This window comes from Phalacrocorax aristotelis, chromosome 3, assembly GCF_949628215.1.
Source record: "Phalacrocorax aristotelis chromosome 3, bGulAri2.1, whole genome shotgun sequence".
Taxonomy (NCBI): domain Eukaryota; kingdom Metazoa; phylum Chordata; class Aves; order Suliformes; family Phalacrocoracidae; genus Phalacrocorax; species Phalacrocorax aristotelis.
In genome coordinates, this window is record NC_134278.1 from 17,877,816 (window position 1) to 17,905,704 (window position 27,889).

The 27,889-nt window shown below is 38.5% G+C and overlaps 1 protein-coding gene across 3 annotated transcripts in view; it reads left to right on the forward strand.

Annotated features, from left to right (window-relative positions):
- The window catches only part of KIDINS220 (kinase D interacting substrate 220), an 83,092-nt gene that overhangs the window by 37,658 nt on the left and 17,545 nt on the right, over positions 1–27,889 (forward strand). For all 3 annotated transcript variants that reach the window (XM_075086867.1, XM_075086869.1, XM_075086868.1), the window contains 5 exons: positions 98–186; positions 2,730–2,874; positions 6,912–7,074; positions 24,446–24,624; positions 26,009–26,235. In XM_075086867.1, coding sequence (XP_074942968.1) covers positions 98–186; positions 2,730–2,874; positions 6,912–7,074; positions 24,446–24,624; positions 26,009–26,235 — 803 coding nt within the window. The remainder of the gene's footprint in view (positions 1–97; positions 187–2,729; positions 2,875–6,911; positions 7,075–24,445; positions 24,625–26,008; positions 26,236–27,889) is intronic.

Sequence of the window (27,889 nt, forward strand, 5' to 3'; positions counted from 1 at the left end):
AACTGTTTAAATAATTGGCAGATCATGAGTTTTATTTTATATATCAGTCAAATGTATAAGTGGAGAAAATGCCTGCCGCTTGTTTTCTTTTCCATAGGATTGCATGAAGAGGTTGACAGGAGAGTTTCTCAGAACAGCCTTGGAGACATGACCAAGCTTGGTAGCAAAACTGCCCTCAATAGGCGGGTGAGAAAGATTTTTAGACTAAATGGAGATACTGGTAATACTTTTGTTCTTTTCTGTTCTGTTTTTGTCTTTCACATTTTTAATGACCTCAACTTGGAAAACTTATCAAACCATTCTTAGGAAACTGGTAGAAATGATTGGGTCAGAGATCACCTAGGCAAACTGAATCCTTGCAAATCCATGGGCCCTGATGGGATGCACCCACAAGTGCTGAGGGAGCTGGCAGATTTTCTTGCTGAGCCACTCTCCATCATCTTTGAAAGGTCATGGAGGACAGGAGAGGTGCCTGAGGACTGGAGGAAAGCAAAAGTCACTCCAATCTTCAAAAAGGGCAAGAAGGAGGACCTGGGAAACTATAGATCAGTCAGCCTCACGTCCATCCCGAGAAAGGTGCTGGAGCAGTTCAACCTGGAGGTCGTCTCCAGGCATGTAGAGGAAAAGAAGGTTATCAGAAATATTGAACATAGTTTCACCAAGGGGAGATCATGCTTGACCAACCTGATAGCCTTCTATGATGGTGTGACTGACTGGGTGGACAAAGGAGAGCAGTGGATGTTGTCTGCCTCGACTTCATAAGGCATTTGACACTGTCTCCCATAACAACCTCATAGACAAGCTAAGGAGGTGTGCGTTGGATGAGTGGACAGTGAGTTGGAGAGAGAACTGGTTCAACAACAGAGCTCAGAGTGTCGTGATCAACGGAGCAGAGTCTGGATGGAGGCCCGTAACTAGCGCTGCTCCCCAGGGGTCTGTGCCGGGTCTGGTCCTGTTCAATATATTCATCAGTGACCTGGATGATGGGATAGAGTGTAACCTCAGCCAGTTCGCTGATGATTCCAAGCTGGGAGGAGTGGCTGATACGCCACAAGGCTGTGCTGCCATCCAGCGAGACCTAGACAGGCTGGAGAGCTGGGCCGAGTGGAACCTCATGAAATTCAACAAGAGCAACTGCAAGGTCCTGCACCTGGGGAGGAACAACCCCATGCACCGGTACAGGCTGGGGGCTGATCTTCTGGAAAGCGGCTCTGTTGAGAAGGACCTGGGAGTGCTGGTGGACAGCAAGCTGACCATGAGCCAGCACTGTGCCCTTGTGGCCAAGAAGGCCAGTGGTATCCTGGGCTGCATTAAAAGGAATGTGGCCAACAGATCAAGAGAGGTTATCCTCCCCCTCTACTCTGCCCTAGTGAGACCACATCTGGAGTACTGTGTCCAGTTTTGGGCCCCCCAGTTTAAGAAGGACATGGAACTGCTTGAGCATGTCTGGTGGAGAGCTACCAAGATGATCAGGGGACTGGAACATCTCCCTTATGAGGAAAGGCTGACACACCTGGGTTTGTTCAGCCTGGAGAAGACTGAGGGGGGATTTCATCAATACCTATAAACATCTAAAGGGTGGGTGTCAAGGCAATGGGACTAGACTCTTTTCAGTAGTGCCCAATGACAAGACAAGGGTCAATGGGCACAAGTTGGAACACAGGAAGTTCCACCTGAATACCTGAGAAAAAACTTCTTTCCTGTGAGGGTGCCAGAGCAGTGGCACAGGCTGCCCAGGGAGGTTGTGGGGTCTCCTTCCCTGGAGACATTCAAAACCCCCCTGGACGCGTTCCTATGCCCCCTGCTCTGGGTGTCCCTGCTCAAGTAGGGGGTTGCACAAGATGATCTTGAGAGGTCCCTTCCAACCCCTACCATTCTGTGATTCTGTGATCTATGTGGGAAAAGTACATTCTTAAATCAGTAGACTGATACTCTGTCAAAGAAGAAAAAGTTTGCTCACAAACTGAGCAGACAGTTCTTTTCCACAAATACTTAAATTCAGCTCTTTGTGAATGCTGAGGTGATAGAGCACACTGGTGGTAGCCATGATCTATGTATGTATATTTTAGATTTTTGTGTATAAGCCCAGTATCACTTGATCACAGGATGTTTCAACAAGGGGCTGTAATTGAGCCAGTCAAGGAATTCACAATATTACAGTACTGGACTTTTACTGCAACATGTCCACGACACTTTTTCTGCTTTCTGTTCTGTTTTCTGTTATCTTTATGTAAAATGAGAAAGTGATTGAATAAAAGGTATCTAGGAAGTAGTGAAAAGCAACACAGAGTCTGAGGATTCTGAGGTTTTTGAGGTGCCATAGGTAGAGGCTTAGGGAGTTTTGTAGCAGGTGAACCTGATGTTCACTTTAATCTTAATGTAATTAGTAAATGGATGGAGGTAACTTTGTGTAGACACAGCAGGAAATGATGGTGGCAATGCTGAAATCAGTAACCTTTTGACTAAATATTTCACCGTGTCACTCAACTCCTCTCAGAACTGGCATGGAAGTAAAATGTGTAGCTCTTACTAGTTCTAGGGTTATATGTTTAGCTGTTGCACTGCTAAATCAGAATTAAATTCTAGTAAATATTTTTATGGTATTTTATGTCAGCCTCACAGACACACAGAATTCACAAAGGTTCTAACAAGTGAAACCAAAGTATTTTTAAGTACATAAAAAGTTTTTGATACTAATCAGTATTCCTTGCTTTTTGTATCGTTATCAGGATACTTATCGAAGACGCCAGATGCAGCGCACCATTACCCGACAAATGTCTTTTGATTTGACCAAACTGTTGGTTACAGAGGATTGGTTCAGTGATATCAGTCCTCAGACCATGAGAAGATTGCTGAATATTGTTTCAGTGACAGGTAAGTGTGGCATGTTTATGTATGGTAAAGAGTATTGTGCTTTGCTTGCCGGTAGTTTCACTTGTGTAAACTAAATTAACAAGTCGGTCCATGTGTAGATTTTGAAAATCCTTCTGAAGCAAACTCTTCTAGAGCGCAAGCAATGATTGTAGACTATCCTATGTAGAATTTAAAAAAATAAATTGTTTTTTGTTTCATTGACTACAGTTGGGAGGCAAATGATTCCCATTTTTGGTAATATTGAAGTGTGGGAATAAATAGATTTTTCAATTTCGTAATACTCTAATGTGAACAAAGCTCGTAGTGCTGGTATCTTGAAAGGTAAACTGCAAGGCAAAACTAGGTATGTTTCCTTCACATTTTTGCTGTGTGTATTTGGAGTCCTTTTTTCCTAAATGGTTGTCTGATGCTGATGAAAGTATTTTATGACCTGTTTTCTTCAACAAAACACAATCAAGACATTGGTATCTTTGAGGTTTAAAAACTGGAAACTGGAGAAGGACTTACGGAAGTCTAATAAAATCATGTTTCATGTAGTAAGTGAATGGGGATGATTATTAACTGTCTTCTCTATTACACACACTAAAAGGCACTGAATAGCCTTACAGCTGACTGGTTCAGAACAAGTAGAGTTACTTTTCACACTTCATATAGTTAAGTGCGTAACTCTGCAACAGTATCATATCACAGAATGATAGGGGTTGGAAGGGACCTCTAGAGATCATCTTGTCCAACCAGGGACAGAGGTGAGGCTGACAATGGATGTGGGAAGCTTACGTGGATTCAGAAACAGTTAAATACCTGAAAAGTAAAATTCATCAAGTGCTTAATAGAAAGCAAGCAATGAACCACAAATCACCGGGGACTGGAATAACAAAAGATAATACTATTTTTCTCCAGGTTCTGAAACTTTTACATAAGCATTTGCAATTGTACAGTATGAGGCTTCTGGGAAACTTAGATGTTTGCTCAGAATTGTCTTGATCTTTAACCAGAAAAAAATATCCTGGCAAAAGCTTGACCTTAATTTCACTATCCTTAACTCATTTTTGTGTTGATGTGAAAGCCAATACCAGCTTTTTCAAATGGATCAAACTTCATGTTTTCTCTGTTCCAGGCTTTGTATTCTGAATGTTTATGATTAGGATGTGCACCCTTGTAGAAAACTTCCATGATTCACCAGCTGCTAGTGAAACATTTTTTACTGTGAGGGTGACTGAGCGCTGGCATAGGCTGCCCAGGGAGGCTGTGGAGTCTCCACCCTTGGAGATATTCAGAAGCCATCTAGACACAGTCCTGGACAGCTGGGTGTAGGGGCCCTGCTTGAGCAGGGGGGGCTGGACCAGATGACCTCCAGAGGTCACTTCCAACCTCAGCCATTCCATGATTCTGTGAAACAAACAGTATTAACAATTTCTAGGACTAACTGTAAAAGGTAAGGGATTTACAGCTATGTCAAATGTATTGTCTTCAATACTTAAAAATATTTTAGTACTATTTAACATGCATATTTAGTATATTAAGTTAGGTTCATTAGATAAGATAGGATGCAAACAGGAAGGTTAATTCAGGAGAACTTCTTGCTACTGGTAAGCAAGCTCATTGGCTCATAAAATAATGAGTAGCGTAATGATTGAAGAGACGGTACACAGTTGTTTTTCTGCTTATAGCTGAGTTTAGGAAAGGACAAACAGTGCTTTTAAAATTTGAAATATCTAGTTGAAGAATGTTGCATTTACTATACAGATATTTCTGCTTTTGTTTTTTTTTCTTTATTCCTAATCTTGCATGCAGTTGTAGCTTTCCCATTGACACATTAGATATCAGTGGTGTCCTTAAGAGGCAGCAGTGCACGTTTGAGCTCTTTGCTAACAAATTGATCCTAGTTACAGCTTACTACAATACACTTTAAGGGAAGGTCTTGGAAGATTACATTAATCCTATTCTCTACAGCTTCTGTTCAGTAGAACTCTTCCCCAGAATAAAAAAGATGGCTTGAAGTGCAATAAAAACAACTCTCAATCTGAATTCCTGGTTTTATCATAAAAGATCTCACTAAAAGATGAGTAGTACTACACGGTACAAATGGAGAGCAAAGTCAGTATCACTGTGTTTTGAAGGAGGAGAGTTCTGCTCTTGATTTTTAGCTATTTCAATATTAATCAAATTATCACAAGCTCTGAGTTGTTAATGAAAGTAGAGTCTCTAAACCCTTCTGATTTAAGTAAGCCTAATAAAATTTGATTGCTAGGAAGACTATAGTATGATTCTGCTAATAATACTAGCAATAAAAGATTATGTTAAATGACCTTTGTCATTTGTAGAAATAGGACCTGTGTCTTTCTATGACAACATTTAATGCTTAAGTAGAAAATTCTCTTAATTTTCTAACGAGAGCTGGATGATTTGAGAGAGGATATTTTAGGAATAAAACTTTCACAGATTTAGAAATACTGCAGTTGCCTGCAGGCATATGATGGATGGGTTCAACAGATTCAGCATTAAGTTCTGCATCAGATGATTGTAGCCATATTGCCTACAGTGGGTGCAGTTCAGAAATCGGCCTGTCTCTATTGCACAGCACATAGCTCCAGCTAAGAAACCTGCAGCCATCTCACTTAGTGTGTTTGCTTTACCAGTAAGCGCACAGAGTAATAATACAGGCCGAGACTGAACTGATTCCTGCTGATCCACTTGGTTGCAGAAACTTGCTACAGCAGTACCTATGCTGCATCCATTGCCAAAATTAACATTGCATTTGGGAGAACTCATTTCCAGCATTTCACAAGAAGGTGGGACTGGTTCAGGGCTGAGGTGATAATCTCAGTAGGAAGTATGATACAAGGACACAGCTATATGTCTCCGAGCTGAGGTTCAGCTCTGTCAAACCAACCTGCGTAACACAGAGGGCTTGGCTGTCTCTGCAGTTCCATTCCCAGTGCTTGCAATGTCTGGATTGTCCTAATTTACCTTCAGTCAGGTAGACAACTACATTGTAAATGCTGTTCTGAATTAAGTAAACTAACCCATGGCTTATTTTCTAGTCCATTAACTTAATGCTAGTACACTTAGTGGAAGAGTGTTAATATGTAGTTTTCCCCTTTTTTCCCCTGCTTTTTTGCTTTTTTAGTGATTGATCATACATTACAACAGACCTAAAATTCTGAGCTAATCCTTTAAGTAAATGTGCAGTCTCTTAGCATTGTCATTAAAATTTGTAGCATGAAATGTCTGGTTTTGGCAAATTATAGTACAGATGTGAAAGTATAACAAAATCACAAACTGTTAGTTGTAAAAACAAAGAAAGGCCTGCAGAACACTTTTAGTGTACTATAATCTGTGGTTATATGTGATGATTTCATAAACAGCTTCATGAGCAGAGCCTTCAGGCTTTTAAGTTATACATTGTCAACAATATTAATAATGCAGTTCTAGAGAAATTGCTAAAACTTGAAATGCATAAGCTGTAGCATTAATTTTGTTCTGGTTCTTTTTTTTCAAATTAACTTCATTTGTAATTCATACCTTGCTATATTAACTTAAAACAGTGTTTTGTTTATAGCTTTGAATTTTACTTTATTGGCTATTGAAGGTAAGTTATATGTTTAACTTGTTTTGACCATATTTCATATGCCAATGCACAGGAGATCTTTCACAGTAATAGCATGATTTTTGTGTTTAGATTGAGAAGTTAATGATGTGTGAAGTTCTCTACTGAGTTTTGTTAAAGTAACTTAAGATTCATCTGTAACAGGATTATAGTAATTAGTGTTTAACCTGGAGCTGAAGTTGCCAGTTTTGGAGAGTCTCATGTTATGAACAGTATTTGCAAGGATTTTTATTATGTTGTTAAATCATATTTTTAGATGCAACTTGAGATGATTTTGGACTTATTGAGCTAAAAATATAATATCAGCAAGTTCGCAGATCAGGTTAAAGGACTTACATAGCTGCTACTTTGAGGGGAAAAAAAAGATGCCTTTCAAAAGGGGAAAAAAAAAATCCTGTGTTTCTTCTCTCCTTTCTTGTTATATTAGGTCGTTTATTGAGAGCTAATCAGATCACATTCAGTTGGGATAGACTGGCTAGTTGGATCAATCTCACAGAGCAGTGGCCATACAGAACATCGTGGCTCATACTGCATCTTGAAGAGACTGAAGGTGTTCCCGATCAGCTGACTTTAAAAACCATCTATGAGAGGTATGTGTTATTCTGGTAATGGTATGCACTTTCAATGATGAAAATAGCGATCATTATTAATGATTATTAGAGTAACATGGCTTTCAAACAGCTACCAAGTTGTAATCTAAAATTCCCACAATCTTACTCTCTTCTGTTAACTTATGGAAGCTTCTAAATTACTTACATTGTTATTTAATGCATCACATATGAATGTGTGCTTTGTATTAAAACCAAAAAGAATTATACTGGAATTCTTTCTCATATATCTAGCTGTGCTTCTGTCTCTTGACATAATTTTTCACCTCTACCTTGGCCAAGTTACAAATTGTTTTTTTTTTTTTTTCCTAGTTAGAAATCGGAGCTAATCTCTGCAAAAACTGCCTTCACTGGTAAAGGGCTCTGAACGTTTGGCACTTAGCAAATGTGCTTGGGGCTATGGCAGTGTCTTGTGCTGCAGTTAAGGAATACAGAAGTAAAGCATGACTTTCTCCATTGCTGATCCAAGTTGCTGTTCAACAGAGCTGTCTAGGTATTGCAACTGAGAGCAGACGGTCCCTGTGTTGCCAGTGAACATGCCTCTCCTGGCTGATCGTCAGAAAGGGCTTGTGGATTGTGTCAAGTGACCTGATGACAGTTGGAGGAATGGAAGAGAAACAATGGGAGTTGGGCCTGTAGGAAAAAGGCAGAATCTGAGAATTGAAGTCAGTGAGAGGAAAGAAGGGTTTGACTTACATATTAAAAAAAAAAAAAACAACAACAAACTGAGAGCAGATGCAAAGAGGGAAGACTGGGATTGATTGAACAAGTTGCCAGAAAACCTAGAGACTTTGCAGGGTCCAGGGAAGGAATGGAGAGGAGAATGAACTTGGACAGAAAATTTTGGGAAGGTGCCCTGCACTAAGAGTCACGGAATGGGGGAAGATGAACTGAATCAGGGTCTGGGATGGGCTGACAGTGGTTGAAGTGTTGAGAAGGGAATTAGGATTGATTGGGAAAGGCAGCTGGAGTGGGTTTTACTAAGAAGGGAAAGTTGAAGTAGAGTAACGGTCTGAACACAGAGAACCCAGAAGGTAGAGGGACAAGGGTGGGCTGGGCATGACAAGGCTGAGGTTTGAAGATAGACAAAGAGGGCAAGTAGCAGACTAGAGTGGCTCCAGGTTAGGGGGTTGTTGCTGAAATATCAAACTTCAGAGGCAGATGAAGTATGTAATTAGAAAACACTTCCCTCTGGAGAATGGATCCAGTTTTTGTTTTGCATTTCCTCTATGCGTGTAAGATACCTGTGAATTCGTAGCTAAAGTAATGGGAACCCACCTCTCCATTGTGGGTTCACACGGCTAGTATCACTAATGTTTATGTGATCAGGTAAGTACAAAAAATTCAGAATCATCAGGGATTCCCTCTCCTGTCATGCTTTCCAGTAGTCTTGCTGTAGATATTTCTAACTTCTCTTTATTTAGATTTGCCGTACAGCATGTTTCATGATTTTATATTTTCAGTATTTATCCAACAAACTCATTACAGTCTTTTTATTAGCATTGATAGTAAAAAATCACTCTGGAGTAATCAAGGTCCAAAGCTATCTTCAAAATGTAACTTTTTCTGACAAACCGAAGGAGGTATTAGAGACCTGAATTGTTCTCGTAAATGGGTACTACTAATTCCAGTATAAACTAACATTAAATCTAGTAAACCGACATGAGGAGAAGGAAAGGACAATGACAATTGAATGTGAATGACTTATTTGGGTTCTGGATTGTTTGTTGTTAGTGCAGACACTTGAACTGATGATACTCGGTGCCAACTAGAGCGTGGCAGGGTTTATTAGTTCAGGTGTGGAGGAGATTCATGACTCCTGCTGTGCTGTTTTGCCTCTTGCTATGCAGGTTGTGTTTGAAAGTAATATAGCCACTTGAGCAGAGTGCCAATTCATAAATGACAGTCATAAACATATAAATAAATTTGAGGTGTATAAAACAAGGATCTGTAATGTGAAGAAACAGTAAAGAACCCTGTACCATATATTGGAAAAGGGAAGGTGATGATCATCTTTTAAGTAAAGCTGTTTGTATTCTACCTGCAATACCAGGAAAACAAGGAAAGGGAAAAGGGAACCAACATTCAGGATTCTCTCTTTAGCAAAAAATACCAAGAGGATTGTTTGATATGAAAATGGTAAAGCTACAAAACTGAGTTTCTTTGGCTACTTGACAATAAAAAGAAAAGGTTTGTAATAATAACATTGCTGCATGCTCAGGAAGAGAGTTGATGTCTCTTTCAGCCACTTCTGTTGAATCTCTATAAGGAACTAAGTATACAACTCTACTAATGTAGCTTCAAAGCTCACTCTCACCTGTCTGGTGATTTGCGTGATCATCTTTACTGTATGCTGAATATGTAAAGGTCCGTGAACTCTTCTCTGGGATAATCTAATGCTCTAAAAATTCTGTTTTATCCAAAATAATCTTTTTGATGTCATTGTTACTCTTCTTATCTACAACTGTTTGAAGTCACTTGGCTTGAATATCTGTTTCTAGAGTAGAGTATTTACTTTAGTTCCTCTTTTAAAACTTCAGTTTCTAAGGTTTTCTAGTTTATAAAGTAGCTTTCCCATTTGAAGTCTCATTAATAGATACCAGATTTTGATACTTTCACAGCTTCTGTTCCTGTACTGAGTTTGTTACTTCTTCCATGCCTTTTATTCTACAAGGATTTTAAAAAATATTTTGGTGTTTTATAACAGGAGCAAGAATATAATTTTCCTAGTATTGAAAAATTTGTGTCAAACTGGTTTTTATTTTGACAGTGCAAATTCTTCTTTGGTTTTGCTGCATTTCTGAACTCTTAAGTATGTGGGGTGAGGCACTTGCTTGGACATCTCCCTTGAATGAAAGGAGTCTTGTAGGTTCTGTGTTAAGTGTAGGAGTTCCACATAAGGAGAACTCTTTGATATCATAGTTACTTTTCCGACTTCTAAAATATCATGAGTTAAAAAGCTTGTGAATCACTAGGATTCTGTTGCAGCGAGAACTCCTCATTGCCTGCCTATTAGCTGCAGACTGTGTGTGGGGCAGAGGGTTAACACAACGGATAGATCTGTTAGATACCTTCACCTGAAGAGTTACAGCAGGTAATTTGTGTGTGCACAGAGGGTATGACAAGTGATAGTAACACCTATGCTGTTTTACTGCTGTATCTTTGGAGACAGATTATGACCAGCTCTCTATGATCAATACAGCTGATGCTGTAGAAAGTGTGATTCAGTGCAAGTTAAACGTGGTACCTGTGTGTATCGTAGTGCTGTGCCGGCAGGTGGCACTAGCAGAATGTCCGTCCAGCATAGCTCTGATGGCTTCTGTTCACTTGTGTGTCTCAGCATATTCTGTATTTATATTTAACGCTAGTGATCTTTTTCACTAGATGTTTTGTTTTTCAGTATTTCAAAGAATAAGCAATACCTTCACAACGTACAAAAAGTATAGGAAAACGAAAAGAATCAAGTAGTCAAGCATTAAGAAATAAAAGAATAAAAATAGTCTGCAGTTAATTCTCCTCTCTGTATGCATTATGATGTATGTTTTATGTGAGCATATGCTATTTTGCCCCCATAAGATGACTGTCTTATAATATCCTGGGTAGACAGGCTGTGTAGTAAAGGGGAGGACCGTTTTTTGTCACATCTCGGTGCTATCTGTTGTAGTTGAAAAGAATGCAACAGGAAAACTAAAGACAGACAACTGAAAGCTTCTCTAGAACTACTCGTCAGAGTTTGTGTGATGCTGGACTAGTCACCTCTGTCATACCTTTCCACGTGACAGTACTTGTGCCTCTATTAGGAGGTGGTATATAGCTTATGGTTCTGTAAGCTGAGATCAGTAAGTGCTCAGTGTACAGAGCTATATATGAAGCTAGTGGGAGCTCTGCTTTCAGTAGGTGGGGTACTCAAAAAAAATCGGATATCTCAGTTTGGTTAATAAATATACCTATATCTCTGTGCTTCAATTTGTTATTAAAAACAAACAAAGAAAAAAAGCTAACGAATAGATTCTTGTTGTACGGGATTGTTGGGGAAAGTAATTTGCCGACTGCTTTTCCATAGATAGTGTGATGAATACAGAAGGCTACATTGATGAGTATGAAACCAGTTCTGTCAGGAGTACTGTATCTTTATTGTTCTATGCAGAGATGGGAAAACCTATTGAATGTTATATTGGCAACTTTTTTCCAGGGTCTCTTAAAAAAAAAAACCTAAACCAAACACCAAAACCACAAAATAAAATTGGGCTTCAGTTTGTGGCACAGGCACAGCTCTGTGAAAAATCTTCACAGTAACAGGTGGAGACGCTAAGTTGTAATTCATCGGTAGAGGGCCTGTGCTTTGTAATTGTGTCAAATTTTGAAAACAAAAAAATGCTGCGTCTGCATTTTTGGCTTTTGGTCCGTATTCTGGAGAAAAATGTCTGTACTCTTTTTATTTCCCGAAATTGACTTGCTGTATTATCTCATTTCAATCCTCTCACTTCCAGCCTCACTCTTTGCTGGTTTGGATCCTTGCTTGGTTTAGCTTTCTAGTTGGTGTACTTTATTAGTACCAGTATTTATTCCTTTGGGTTTGTGTTGCCTTTTCAAGTCATCTCTCATCGTCAGGATTTTCATGTAGTCTCTGTCCTTGCCAGGTTAAGCTCCTAATTCTGATTTCTTGTTCATTGTGTTCCCTTTCAAGTTTTGATTGTTCTGTGGTCAAGCCCACTGTAGTCATTACCCACCTCTCCATCCTGGTCTACTTTAATTATTTTTACCATTCTATTTATAATTGTGACATACAGTTAATATCGCCGTACATTTACATTGTGCTGTGTTCTCCGTGTTGCTGTAAAGAGTCTTCCTAATGTCAGTTTTGTGTAATGCCAAAAGGGCTTGCAGAAGCTGCAAAAAGCAAATTTTTAAAGCCCTGAGGTGGAATAAAATACATGGACTTTCTGTAAATGAAGTTGTAAGAGAATTAACTTGTCAGATTAAAACAAGTTTCTGTTGAATGTTTGCAACTGATACTTCTCAGACTTGTAAATTAGCCAGCTGTGGGAATATGCTCTCTTGTGAAGACTAAAGGAAAGCTCCATGACACCAGAATGAATGTCAGTGCCAGATCTAAATAAATGATATACTGGGAGAAGTTACTGGCTCTCTGGAGAGAGAGATTTGTTTCAAGAAACTCAATTCTCAACAGAGTCAATGAACGTGTGAAGAAGGCAATGTAACATTTTTGAAATTTAAGAAATCTTAGGCAAGATCTTGATTGAAGAAAATTTAAATGTATTAAAAGTTAAGTTAATAACAGGCAAGATACCCTCAGGAATACAAAAGGAGGGAGTGAAAGATAGGAATAAGAGTCTCGTGAGACACTTGCATGTAAAGTTTCCAAAGATAATAGTTGCGCTCCTTGCCATATCTGTAAATGGTCTGTCAGGGGGAGAAGGTGCAATGTGGGGATATAGCCAAGGCAGCTGTTTCACAGAGGGTTGTGGAAGTAGCTGTGAGCAAATTGCAGATCAAAGTCATTGTGGATATAGATATCATAACATACTGAGGAAAATAATCTCATCTGTAGTCCTGCTAATGTAGTAATGGGCTGTAAATCTGCATTGAGGGAAGAAATTCACAAATAATTGCTGATTTCTCTGAAAGATATGTTCAGTGCTCAACAACAGTCAGAAAATGGAACAGTGGCTTTAGGAGTTATTAGCAAAGCAATGGAAAGCAGGAAGGTCTTGCATTATACAAATCTGTGATGTATGTAAATTCTAAACACTGAGATTCCAGTCATCACATTTCAAAAAGGCTGTACAAAAGAAGAAAAGATCTTAAAAGGGGATGAGAGCCCAAGTCTCATTCAGATTTTGTTGTGAATATCGTTACTGTCCAATTTCTCATGCAGTGAGGAGTCCCAGCTTTGCTTGAATACTTTCTCCTCTCTTTCTGTGATTTTTCAAGTCTCCTCAGTCTAAGACATTTGAGTCATTTATTTTCCCCCAAGGCCTGAGTTTCTCATTTCAGTTGAGGCTCTGAGTTTTAGTTATCTTACTTTGTTTCTTGATATTTCCTACTGCTTAAGGCTGTAGATGACAGTGGTTTGATATTGCCATCTTGTTGATTAAAAATCATGCTGTTAAAGCTGATTTTATGGGAGGGAACGTCTTCTCAGTCCCTTTCCTCATTAACTTTACTCACTAAATGAGATGATCTGCTGAGTACGTTTCATCTATTCATATCCTTCCTATCATGGCAGAAACCAAAGTCTACAGCACTTTGTCTATTGGAAGATGTTCATAGAAGTCACTGAAGTAATTTTGTAACCCTCTTGCCTATAGGCCTTTGGCCTTCTGAAATCTGAAGGTGTTAGGAAGGGTTTCTGCATCTATGAGCTAACCAGTTCTCTTGAAGATATGGCAGATTTGCCAGCCTGTCACTTGAAGCTGTGAGAAGCTGGAAGCTGTGAGAAGCTGGACTGTCTTCGCTGATGAAGTCTATTCCATGTGTTAAGGTGTATACTGTTGAAAGTGAAACTTCAGGCATGTATATGCCCCTTGAGTTCAAGAATGCAATTCAGAAAACGACTGACTAAACTTGTAAACACTTGAAAAACTAGGCATGTCTGAATTTTTACCCCTGAAGTTCCTGCAACATCTACAGTTCTGCTAGTGTGAATGCCTGGAATTGAGAATGTGAGGCCTAAGTTGAGTCTCGTGGTGCTTACCTTGCATCTAGAGCCTATCCAAGACCCTTGAGGGTCAGTAGCTGAAGCCCTTAAAAAGCCTGGACATGGTTTGAGCATGTTTCCAGCAGGAGGAAAAGATTAGGTTTAGCACAAAACACAGCAGCAAAGGCTACTTTAATATGGAGATAGATGTGTTTAAATTAGTTACACCAAGTGCGGGGGCAGGCTGTATAACAAGTTGCAGGAATCTTCTGGTCCTGGTGAGCATGATGAGTTGTCCGGGCAGACATGGGCATGGCAGTAAAGTTTGAGTTGGCCTTTGAAATGAAAATGGCAGGGCACGCACTGCAGGCTTCCAGGACAATTTAATGACCTACCTGTTACAGAGGGCCCGTCGGAAAAAAAAGTCAGTATAAAGTGGATGATAATCCATGATGATTTCTTCATAGTCATGACTGAATACCACTGGGGCAGAACATTCACGCAGGAATTTGGTAGATCCATTGTAAGTATTTTGTTCTCTCTCACGGCGTTAGGATCTAGATTCCATATCTTTCTGAATATAATTGTGGCTATTGCCTCTGAAACTGTGAGAAATGTAAGGCTGGTGTATCTAGGGAGATAGTCGTAAGAGAGGCCATGACTCGCTGTCTCAGTACTTAAACATAATGGGGAGAGGAGAATGCTTGTCCCCAGAACTGAATTTACAATTCGTTTAATGATGCAGAATTCAGGTATTCACACAACCTTCTGTTCAAGTTCTTTCTATGGGCTGTTTTGGTTGTTAGTCTGCTTGTCATGCTTGATGTCATGAGGGACAGTCTTACCTGTCATTCTTTGCCCAGGCTTTGCTCAAACTGGGGTATTAAGACAGGGCTTATAAATTCTTTATGAGGATATCAGCAAATAGTTGCTGGTCCCTGAATTTCTGTGACGTGACTATCTTATGTACTCATTTGAAATATTAGAAAATGAGAGCTTGGCTCAATATGGAAGAAACTCTCATGAGCCGTCTGTTCAGATTAGGATCTCCACCTTTACTTAATCTTGTAAACATGCTTTTTGGGAAGCTGAAGGAAACTATGGAAATCAAGAATCTTAAATCTTTGAGTTTTAAAAAACATATGTATCTTCCAGGATGAGAAAATGGTTGTGCTTTCCTCAGAGTTGTAAATAAACATTATTTAAAACTTAGCAACGTATAATTCATCCATCACTTGGGCTTAATTTAACCTTTGCAATGAAGTATTTGTGCACGTATGTATATATGCCTACCTACCATGGATGTAAAATTGGATGGCAAAATGATGTGCCAAAGGAAAACACACCAAATTTGAAAGAATAATGTAATAGCTTTCTTTTATTCAGGTTTTTTGTGTGTGTGTGGGACTTAAGGATCTAAGCCAGCTGTAGCTTATTTACTACCTTTTTTTAATCCTTTGACAACTCTTACACCATTCTAAGGGATGATTTGTGGAAGACAGTTGCTCTGAATTATCAATAATGGAAAGCATTGGTGTTTCTTCTTTTCTGCAGTTCTAGATGTTGTCTTTCCAATTTCAGCACTGGTATATGATTTTACTTGATTTTTTTGCAGTCTTTTTGCTGGTGTTTCCCCTTTTTGGAAGCAACCACAGCAATAGTTATCGCTAGTGATGGTAACCAGAGAAATGCTTAATTTCAGGTTTCTGGACAACACATCCTCTGTTTCTTTTTTTTCCTTTTTCCTCAGATTAAACTGGTAAAAACTAATTTAGTTTTAAGTAGAACAGCAGTTGATTACTGTAGGTTTGGAGTTCTAAAACATGGTTTCACTGGTGCTATGTTTTACTGATAAGTTCAGATCTTTTGTTTGATGTGTCCATGTGATTCAAATTAGGAAATCACTTAGGCAGGTTAAAACATTTTTCTGTTTCACATACAGTTGCATATTTCTAGTTCATTGCTTACTACTTCAATTTAAGGGACTGTATTTACAGCATACTAAAAATACCACCAAGATATAAATGATATGAAATTATTTTATTAAAGAATTTGATTTCATAAAAAAAGAGAAAATAGTATATAGTATAGGACTAGTAGTAAAATTTATTTTTTCACATATAAAGGCTCATTTATTTTTATAGCAATTTGATGACACATCTGCTTGCTTTATTCAGCTGAAAAGAAAATGTTGGTTCTTGGTGTTTTGTAGAATTGCTTTGTTAAATTATTTTCGAAATCGTTCAACTTTTAACAAATGACATTTGATACTAACATTGGAAAGCAATTTCAGCTAATTAAGTAGATCCTTCTATAAACCATTGGAACATTAAGATGACAAACTGTTCATTCAGGATTATTTTAATTGGTACAATTATTGTAATTTTGTTGCAATTATGTGTTGAGCTAAGAGCTTTTGTCTAAATCATTTGAGGGTTTTTGTTAATATACATAAGTAAGAAGAAAAGAAATAAAATAAAAACCTGAAGATAAGCATTATCTGTCTACTTTTTCATTACAGAGCTTTAGACAAGTATCTATTAAATTATTCTTTTAAAAAACTGTTACATGTTTTCAGCAAATCTCTAGCAATGTTAAAATTGAGCAAGCTCATTTGAAATGTAACTTTTTTGGAGGGTTATTATGTTAATTCCAGTTTTGACACTGTTTAAATACTTTTTAATAAAAAGGGTGAAATTAACTTTTGAAAGATTTGCAAGTTGTATAAAATCTATTGATGTATTAATTTAAGAAGTGTAGCTTTTTTGTGATTATAGAAATTAAAAATGAAAAAGCTATGGAAGGTGCCACATTCATCACTCCGGTTACAATGTTCTCTGCAATCATCTCTTGCCCAGGCTGGGTTTAAATAAATCACTTCCTTTAAGCAGACAATTTAATATTCTTCTAGACCTCACAGTGAGGCATTACTTCTAAATACTTAACCTGCTTTTTGTTTTCAGTTCCCTTTTATTGCCTCCTACTTAAAACACAGAGCAGATAAAGTTGTTGTGTTTCTTACTGTGCTAATAACGTGGTCTCAGTGTTAAAAGGCTGCACACCAGTTGAGTAGTAGGTGGTTGTTGCCCAAACTGTCTACTAAGTAGACTTACATGAGGCAAGGTGTAAAAGAGAGGTAGAGTACCAGAGGACACGGCGAGTAAGAAGGAAATTCAGACAAAAAGGTAATAGGGAGGGAAAAAGGACTGGAGGGAAGGCTAATCAGAACAAGTCAGAGGAGTATTTTTAGCTTTTTTTACTTACCTTTGTAATATAGAGTAATAAGTCATATTTCTAAAATACTTTAAGATAATCTTAAAGGCTTACAGTATATAGTTAATGTGCACTAATGACATCTCTCAAAAATGCTCCTGTGTGTATTTCAGATCCCTTCAAGCAGACTGATATTAGCTTAGGGTAGAACACAGAAGCCTTAGTTTTAGCAACACTATAAACAATTTCAGGAAAGAAGACTTTTATTTTTAACCTGTGTAAGTCTGAGACTTCTGTAATTTTGAGGGAATTGATAAAACAGAGAAATAAAATAGGTGTTGATGGCTTTTTGTGTCTGCTGAATGTTTTTGTCAAAACTAGAATGTTTATGCAAACCCTGAGAACATGGGAAGACATAGTTAAGATGGTAAGCTGGAAATGTGCATCTCGGCTAGATACTGCTGGTGGCCCATATTCTGGCTCTTACCCCGCAATCAGTGTGATGTAATCTATCTCTCAGGAAAAGAGAGGAGGCAAAATACTTGTTTTATATTCAGAAAAGACTTGTGTCTCATATTGCTGTTAAACACTATGACTGAGTAGCATGGGATGTCAAGTTCTTCGGAAGCTGGTGCTCTAGTCTTCATTGCAACAACTTGCTCATATGCCCATACAATAAATTTGCCTCGCTAAATCAACTCTGTCATAAGAAGCTGCTTCAGAAAGGCAAGATGAGGAACAGATCAGGTAATCCAAATGCTGTATAATGAAATAATACGTCGTTGGTCCTGGCTGACTGGTTATTTGGTACGTATTTGGTCCTAGCTGCATTTTGGTTACTAACCCCTTAAGGTAGTGTAGCAATTTTACCTTTTTGCCTTCCATTTCTGGGTAGCGTTTACAACAGATTAATGGATTAGTCTTTGACTTACTCTGTGTTGTGGTTCACAGGGATTGCCAGGGTGACAATGTACTTCCTCCAAATATTCTCTAATTTTTCAGGATTCTGCACTTGCTCAGGGGTGAAATCCCAAGACACTGGGGGTCCTCACTGTCTTAGACATTTGCCCATACTGTCCTACATACCCTGCCACACATAGCTATTGAGCCTTGGGGCAGATCTCTGGATGATATTCTTAAATTGCTTATTAACCTTAGAGCTAAAACAATCTGCCAAAGCAATATCAACAGATACCTATTATCTACCCAAGGATGTTCAAGATACTGAAAAGTTGTTGTACTGTAAGAGGAGGCATTATAGAAGATGGTAGCTAAGGTGCTGTTCTGTATTTCCTCCATAAAAAAACACTCAGAGGAGGAGGTATGATTGCTAGCTGTATCCATGAGGTGGTACCTGATGTACAGTAACAGCTTCAGTATAAACTTCAAATACCAAATAACACTCAAGGCCAATGCTTTAAAAACATCTCTCCCAGGCAAAACATCACTAATCACTGCAGGGCACAGCAGACCACAAAACCCAAAACCAATCTTTAACAGACACAGCAAATACAAGAGCATGGTGCAGATCAGAGAAACTAATATTGAGAACAGAGTCTGTGCTGTGACCAGCAACTGTTGTTATCTCAACCCTTCCTGCCCCACATTGGGCTTCAGAAAGGACTGTTGTGGTTCAGCCCCAGTTGGCAACTAAACACCACACGGCTGCTCGCTCACTCCCCCCACCCCTGTGGGATGGGGAGGAGAATTGGAAGAGCAAAAGCAAAAAAAAAAGACTTGTGGGTTGAGATAAGAACCGTTATCATAGTTAAAATAATGATAATAATCATAAAAAGGAAAAGAAAAAAAAAAAAAAAACCAAACGATACAACCCCTCACCACCCGCCGACCGATGCTGCCGGTCCCCGAGCCGCGATTGCTGCCTGCCTCCCCCAGCCAGCTCCTCCCAGTTAACATACTGGGCATGGCATTACGTGATATGGAATATGCCTTTGGCCAGTTTGAATCTGCTCTCTTAGCTGTGCCCCCTCCCCTCCCAGCTGCTTGTGCACCCGGCAGAGCATGGGAAGCTGGAAAAGTCCTTGGCTAGTACAAGCCCTACCCAGCAACAACCAAAACATTGGTGTGTTATCAGCATTATTTTCATACTAAGTCCAAAGCACAGCACTATGCCAGCTGCAGTGGAGAAAATTAACTCTACCCCAGCTAAAACCATGACACTCTGAGAAGTGGGACTCGTGCTTCTGTGACTGAAGTGTTTGCTGTGGACTTTTGGAGGAAGTGTCCTTTTGCTTGGTCCCTGATATTTAACTGTATGCCATAACATAGCCCCAGAAAATAATCTTGTGCTGGAGAATAGGATGTACCATGGCCACTTCTAATGCTAGAGGACATGCAAATATTTGCTGAATTTCTGAAGTTGTACAGGTGGAGGTATTGAATAAAAGAATCCCTGCATAAAGCCATAAAATAGCTTTGTAACTGATGTCAGTAATGAAAATACCAAAACCTCATTAATACAGTAGTATTGTATTTCACGTGTGTGAGTGATCTTACTGGATTTGTTAGGTAACGAGGCATTATTACTTTTTTGTTTACAGATCAGCTTTGAGCAGTTTCAGATTCTTCTGTGCTACTCTGGTTTGCTGCTTTTCTATCTGTATAATTAATATATTGATTTTTTAAATTATTATTTTGCCTTCTGTAATTCAAATAATACTGCAAAGCTGTGAATGAATCCAGGCGTTTGTAAGTGTATTAACGCTTTTTAATTTTAAAGAATCCTAGTGTAGGGTATATTCTGGAAAGTTGTATTAAAGATAGACTTCTTTAATATGGCTCAGTGACAGCGTATGGTACTGGGTGTGGGAGATTAGTTTAATAAGTATCAATCTTTTAATGATCAAATTGGTTTTTCCTTCTGAAATGATCAAAAGCAGGAACACTCAGAAGAGGTGCTTTATCTACTGTTACTTGAACTGGATAGTTAGTCGGCTTTGGAAAGCAAGCTTTCCTGAACACCTACAGTAATAGGGTTTTTTTAATAGCTATTGCATCTGTTCAGCGAAGTCTCTGTACTGCTTAATATGCACTGAGGGGTTTATAATTTTTGTCTAGATATCTCAAACTATAGCTTTCTCTTTTCTGTTCTTTATTGAGATAAAAAGTTGATTCCCTTAAATTTTAGTATTGAGTGATGACCTTATTCTTGACTTTATACAAGTATGTATATGAGCAAATGCTGGTTTTCAATGTGCAAATAACCTCTTGCAAATTTCCGTTTGAAACCATATTTGCAGCACTATCCTGGATATGTTGATAGAACTGCAAATTTTCCAGAGCGTTTTGTGTGTGAGCTTTTAAGCAAGAAAAAATGCACCCTTAGGCATAAAGTTACACTGTCACTATGCTGACCAGACATGAGAAGAGTAGGATAAATAACTTCACAGCTAAGCATTATTAGTATTTTATTATTAGGTATTAGAGATTGGATCTCTAATTAGCAGACTGTTAAGCATCAAAATTTCGTATTGTATTCCAAAGTGGCACAGATTTTCTAGTTTTCTGTCTTAGTACCAAACCTTTAGTGAAATATTTTGTGTCATTTTTAATGAGAAGTTATTTCATTATTTCAAGCTACATTTTTGTCTTAAACTGTGTTGAGATAAAAATTTAAAAGACGCAAGATAAAACATTACATTCCTTCATGCTCATGCATTCTGTTGCTCTGTTTACTGTTCAATAACAATTAATTAGGTATGTTGCTTTTTATGGAGTGCAAAAGGTAAATGATTCTTGTCCACGTAGTTACTTGCTCCTTTAACACATAGGAGGGGAAAAAAAAATCTTAGGTGTACAAAGAGTAACCTGTGGAATTTCTTTGTTCTCACCTTCAGGGAGAGAGGCTTAGAAAGAGCAGGGAGAACGGCCCTTCAGGGTATGAGGGCTTGCAGGGAGGTCAACCTTCCACCTGCACCTGCCTGGGAAGAGCAGGGCAAGCTGCTCCACAAGAGAAGGCGGACTGGGAGCTGAGGAGGACAGCATGCCAGGCAGGGCCCTGCCCTCATGAGCAAGGCGTACAGCCCCACAGTAGCCGAACAGGAAGATCAGAGCAGGTTCAGTGGCAGTTGGCAGGGTCAGCAAACAGCCCAGTGGTCTGTAGCTGTGAGGCACTTTTTACACCAAGCCAAGGAGGTCAAGTCAGTGAGTCAAGCTCAAAACCAGCAAAGTATGTAGACATAGCTCAGGCAAGGACCAAGGGCTGAGCTTGAAGGCAGTTCTTGAATCATGCAAGAGACGCCTCCAATGAGGCTTCCCACAGCTGTTATCGCAGCAGTCTGATCCCAGGTTACTCAGCTGCCCTATGTCAGAGCTGGCCTCGAGCACAGGCAGTGAAACCTCTGGCCAGGGCTGTGGGGAAGCGGTGGTAGAGCCTGTTGGCATACTCCAAGGCCTGACATAACTAACCAAACACGGAATATGGGCACAGCACAGCCTTCAGTGTGGATGAAGGTAGTTGATGCTGCTGCCATTTTACCACCACCTGGTTGGGTGGTGAAAGACCACGTCCTGTGGTGGCGACCGTCTCCTGCAGCAGGTGGTGAATAGGTAGGCTGTGTCATGTATAGCCCAGCATCCTAGCATCTGTGCTATGCTGGCAACATTCAGTGCTGGACCCGTTGTTGGACCATGGTGGTTATATCCCAAGTCAGTCGTGGAAGTGCAGGGTGAACATAAACTAGAAAAAAGTTGGAGCAAATTGACAGTCTCTTGAATGGAAGATAAGATGATGTACCTATATGTACTTGTAGTAAATTTTTTGTATTTGAGGAAAAAGCCAGAAATAATCCATCATTGTCAGAATATAATTTAGTCCACATTGAAAGCAGTTTTTAATTTTAGCTGCACGTGGGAAGGACGCGTGTGGAATGGTGGAATGAATTTTTAAGGTTATCTTCTGTCAATGTTCTGTTTTGGGCTCGTTCGTTTTAAATTCAAGTAGTTTCTTGTGGAAACAGACACTTTGTAACGGTGATGGTTTTTGGTGTTTCTGATTTAAAGAATAATTCTTGTGTCTCAGGAAAATCTAGCCCCAAAATGAGAATAGAGTGTTCACAGTGCTTTATTTTTAGATCTGTGTGCTTATATTTTAGAAAAAGTAACTCCTAAAGTGCTTTACATACTAACCTTTTATTTTTTATCTGAGAAGTACAGGCACATGCGATTTTTGTGGCTCTTTGCCAAAAGATTATCATTTACATAAATATTTCTTTCAAAGGCATAGTTTAAGACACTGAGCTCAGGAGGTTAGAATAGAGACTTCAATCTGCACACCAGCAGTGGGCTACGGGCTTCTGAACAGTAGCTTTGTTCATCATATTCAGAACACTGTTCATATTCAGACTTAAGTAGAGCTGGCATTAAAATTCAGCTAATTTGTTTCATGTGATTCATCAGCTGTGTGTTTTATTTAAATCTATGTCACATTCTCTTTTGGCTTTTCATTTTAAAGGTTTAAGTGTTGAAGCAGGCCACTCTTTAACTCTTCAGTCCCTGACCTTAAAAACTTACTTCATTTTTGTTTTGTCAGTGCTGAACTCTTGTCTAGAACACTCGCAGTAAATATATATAACTAAAGTGTGCATTTAGTTTTTTTACAGTTCTGATGTTTGAGTAAAAAGGTATACATTTACAGTCAGTTTAGCTGTTTTATATAAGGAGAAATAGAAGAACCTAAGTAGTAGCTAAATGTTAGTGTAAAATATATGCTTCTCAGATTGTGTTGTGTACAAGTTTTGCTTTGATACTGCCAGTGGTCTTTTTTTTTTTCCTTACGACCATTTTCATGTGACTATTTACTCCTTGAGGTGAGAACCACTTTTAGCTCCTATTCGATTTCTTTAAACACTGTTGGAGAATAAACTGTTTCTGTTCTTTGAAACTGTAACCTACTTCTGGGTGTCAGGTTTCTCTTTGTGCAGAAGCACCACCTTTTACTCCTTAAGGCTGGAGCCTGTGAAGCCTTACATGCGTTGAACTTCCCTAAAGTGAATAATCCCACTGCCATCCAGACGACTGCTCATAATGATTTGCAGGATCAGAACTTTTGTTAGCATAGACTACACTTGCTTTTGTGCTTTATATTTGTTACATTTTCCTATGCTGTAGAAGTAACATCTCACTGTGAATGAAATTGTTCGTAGATACTGCTTATGACAGCATCCTCCAACTGTTAGGTATATGGTCCATTCATATGTTTTCTGGTAAAATTTATAGGAATTTGTTAATTCTAGTTTTAGTATAGGGCAAGACTCCCCTAAAAGATCAGACTGAAAGATCAACACACAGTTAAAAGACATTTTTAATGTAAAGGAGTTGCACTTACTTCAAGCATCTAGCATTGATCTTCAATTGTTTTATTTCTCTTAATATTAAATGCTAAATGTTCTGTGTAAAGCTGCCACTGTTGTCTCTGGAATAATCCCATGGTACATAAGATTCTACTTTTTATGGAGGATCTGAAAATAAAGATAAAATAAGATCATTGCTTTTATAAAGCTAACAAATTGTAAAATCGGTAAGATTGTTCAGCTAATGGTAGATTTAGTTCATTAGCTGTATTAAAACTACAATTCACTTACAAACAGGTTGTTTTAAGTGTTATGTTCTTTCATCTTCATAGACACGAGTGTGTATTTAATGTAAGAGATTCTTGGTTGCACTTTGATAGGTTACTGAGTGTATATGAGGGCTCCTTCCTCCCTTCCCATCCATGCACCAGTGCACTCCTTTCCCCCACAATAGCACTGACAGTTGCCTTAGCTGCTTTAGTTGTCTAGTAATCAGAGAAAACTTACACTTTCTTTGTGCTATGCTAACTTCTTTCTAGCAAGTGACAGCAGCTCACAGAGCATTCAACAGGTCTATGTCAAGTCATCCCTTATAATGATCATGTCTCATTGTTTGTTGTTCTCTTCTTTGTGGCTTTAGGTCTTAGAGGTGAATTACTTGAAAGGAGGCAGTTGTTTTTCCACTGCTGACCATGAAATCACGCACAGTTGGGTTTTGATCAGTGTCTAAGATGCCAGAGCACTCCTCTTACAAGAAATGTTCATTTTAAAAGGAGATTTTTAACCACAGAATTTCTGATTGGGGTTTGAGAATTTGCATAGATGTTTGAGGTTAATGTTGACAAGTGTTACCTTCCCCTTACTTTATATTTGATGTTACTGATCTGTAAATTCCTGATCTGATTTTAGTCCGCTGTATGGCTTCTTTGAGATTTCTCTGAAGTTTATGGTTAGATCACTTAGCAGTTTGAGATTTTTTGCATATTAGAAAATGTTAAAGTGTTCTTTCTGCAGACAGTGCACCTCTTTATAGGTTCTCTTCATTTGCTGGAGAACAGGGAGAATGGGTCCAAGTGTACTAATATTTCACCCTAGAATATCACTGTGCAAATGGAAATCATACAGTAATAGGCATGGTTTATGATTTATCTAATTCCCTCCCCCCCAGAATTTCAAAGAATATTCCTACAACTAAAGATGTTGAACCTCTACTTGAAATCGATGGAGATATACGGAACTTTGAAGTATTTTTGTCTTCGCGAACACCTGTTCTTGTTGCACGTGATGTAAGAACCTTTTTGCCATGTACTGTAAACTTAGATCCCAAGCTTCGAGAAATCATTGCAGGTGAGTATCCTTTCAAATAAATGGAAAATGTCAATTGTATTGTTTCTTTTCATTTTAGGTAGAGCTACTTTGCATGTTATGCAGAATCCTGATTTGTTTCTCAGATCTGACCTTCGCATTGTCTGCTTTGACTTCAGTAACAGGCCATTCAGTTTCACTTAGTAGCTTTTCTGTAAAGGCCAGATCACACTAGAGTAAAGCATCTCTTTCGGAGCAGAGAATCCTCTGCTCTTGATTTGAAGACTGCTTTAGTAGATGGAGGAAACCAATACACACAATAATGTTTTAGTAGTAGAGATGCAAGTTGACTTCTAGATCTGTGTTAAGAATTTTGAATAGTGTCAGTAAGATCCTGTAGAGCTAAAGCCAGTGACATAAAGTGGAACACCTCCATTTGATGTATATCCCATTAGATGCTTCTGCAGTTGGTACCTGCGAGTTACTTTTTAGTCTGCTATAGTACGGTATTTAAAATCATCCTAGTGCAAGTATTGTTTATTGAGCAGGGGTTGTTAAGCAGTTGTCTTTTCTTGCTTGTAGTCTCAAAAAATGCAGCCAGGTTTGGATATGTTCTGTTCTGCAGAAACACTCTGCTCAGCATTAAATATTCTGACTGCTCGCTGCTGCTGTGGATTGATGTGACACAGGGTATGGCACTTCTTGTCCAGTCTTAGGGAGCGCTGTTGGCTCTGGAGTAAGGCTAAGGCATCCTAACGTTTCCACCTGTTAAGAGATGCTAAAGCTTTCAGCAAAACCAGAACCGTGAAAATTTAAAATAGGATCCTTATGAGTCTTTGGTATTACAGAAAATATTCTAGGTGGTGGGAACTGCATTCAGCTATTAATAGTTCTCTTTGCCTGTCTTTTCTGTCATGATGCTTTTCTTCAGTCCTCAGGTGGAACTGGTTTTGGTTTTACTTTTTTCCAACTTCCTTCTCTGCACTTGAGAGCTGCAGTAGGATGGCCTAACTTTGTTCACAAGCTCAGTCTCATCTCTTCAGAAACAGGACGGGTCTGACTATCACAGCATACATACTTACCACCAGAGGCATACTTGGCAAGATGTGTTCCTGCATTTTTTCCCATTTGGGTTGGGATTTGTAACTTGTTCTCTCTGAGAGAGAATGTTTAAAGGCATTAAATGTGCTGCATAAATTTATGCAATAAATTGTCCTAACTTTCCTAAAGACTCTTCTTGTATATATGTGAACGTCAAGAGAAATCAACCAAATGCAGTTGAAAGTGACTTTTGACAGTCTACTTGATGAGTTCTGATTGGATTTAAATACACAAAAATGTACTGTAATGAATTGGCAAACAAATAAAAACTTTTTCAAATATTTCAAGCAAAATCTCATTCTTTTTTAACTTTTTTTTTTTCCAGATGTTCGCGCTGCAAGGGATCAAATGAATATTGGAGGACTTCCTTATCCCACATTGCCTCTACATGAGGCACCTGCTAGAGCAACATCTCTGTTCAGTCAGCCTTCATCCGCTTGCTCTTCTACAACCTCTTTCAATGGACCTTTCAACAGCGGAGTTTTATCACCGCAACCTCATAGCAGTTACTATAGTGGTATGACAGGACCTCAGCATCCATTTTACAATCGGGTAAATAATCGAGAACCAGTTAACATTCTTCTGATTTTATCTGGTAATATTGCAGATGTCATCTATAAAATGTTAAAAGACCTGTGCAAATTTTATTTAGGAATTGCAAAAGGTCCAAAAGTTGGTAAATTTCACAGTAGTGTTCAGTCACTGTAGAAATCTGGTAAATTGCATCAGAAAAGCAAATTACACAAGGGGGAAAAAAGGTTAAATAATTTTGAGACACTGCTCGATTGTAGGATATTGCAGGGATCTTTTTTATTTTTGTGGGGTAAACTATGCTCAAGCGTTCACAAACTTGCTGACAGACATTGGAAGGGATCCCAGCTTTCTCTTGGTGACTTTGGTTAAAACATACAGAAGCTCAAGTTGGGAGTTACATCACAAGAACGTATGTCTGTCTTCCCTTTTGTCTCTTTTTAAAGTTATTCTGGGATCTTTTCCCTAAATCGGTGTTGCACTAATTTAAAGGAAGTAACATAAATTGCATAAAACATATGGTTTTGAGCTATTTATGGGCATCAGAAAACGTAGTACTGGGCATGGCTCACTTGAAAATTGAATGAAGTACTTTATCGTTTGATCAAGTCTAAACTTTCTATTTTTGTGGGATGTATTCAGTATTTTTAAACTTCATATTTTACTTTTTTTTGGCAGTATCATCGGGGGGGAAAAAGTAGAAAGCTGATATAAGTCATAGCTTACTTCTATGCACAGGAAATGGCCTCAACTTTAAGTGTATTTGACCGTAGGTACATGTTTAAGCAAATAAGCTGGAAAGAAAATTGAGTTATTCCTAAATCAGTGCTTTTTAACCAAGGCAGAAAAGACTGCTGTAGCACAGAACTTTTAAAGTTATCTGTTCTAAAATTATTCTTATATACCCTCAATACAGTGACGATGTACTGTTTTGTTGAAAATAACTTAAAATGACATATACTTTGAAGTAGTCCAACACTGATAAATGCTTGTCATGTGAATCTTTGTACTGATACTTAGCTCAGATTTGTTAAAGTAGGTGTTTAATTGGAAGCCCTGGTTTTGTGTCTGTGTTACTGTACATGACAAGGTTTAAAAATTGGGGTGATATATGATTGAAACTTGTATGGCTTTTTGGCTCTAATAAGCTTTACAGAAGCAATTATTGGTGAGTCATAAGCTGTTTTTACAATCAGTTTATTTGTTCATGTGTATTAAGTGCTCACAGAGGCTTACAGGCATGCTTATTGTTTTGCCTGCTGAAGACTAAAATACTTCCGGTTTGGCCTTTCTGGGTTTTTATACTGCCCTTTAAGGTATAATTGGTTTTAGTATTTCACACCTTCAGATATTGACAAAGAGCTATATTCATTACTTTGGAGTCATAAAGGTGCTGTCATGAACACCACATACTGAGATAAGTGATAAGAACCTTATAACAGTAGAAAACTTAGACTGAAAGGCTGTTTCCTTCAGCATTTTCAATTTCACTTCTCGGGTTTTTGTAAGAATGGTGTTTAAAAAAAGAACAGCAACTGAAGAGTAGGCTCTCTCCAGTAGAAGTTTGAGAGTGGTCTTGGATACCTGTATGACACAACACAATGGGTTTAAATGCTTCTCTGGAATGCATGAATTTTATGCAACACCACCCTAAGTTCTGGGGATAGATGCCTTA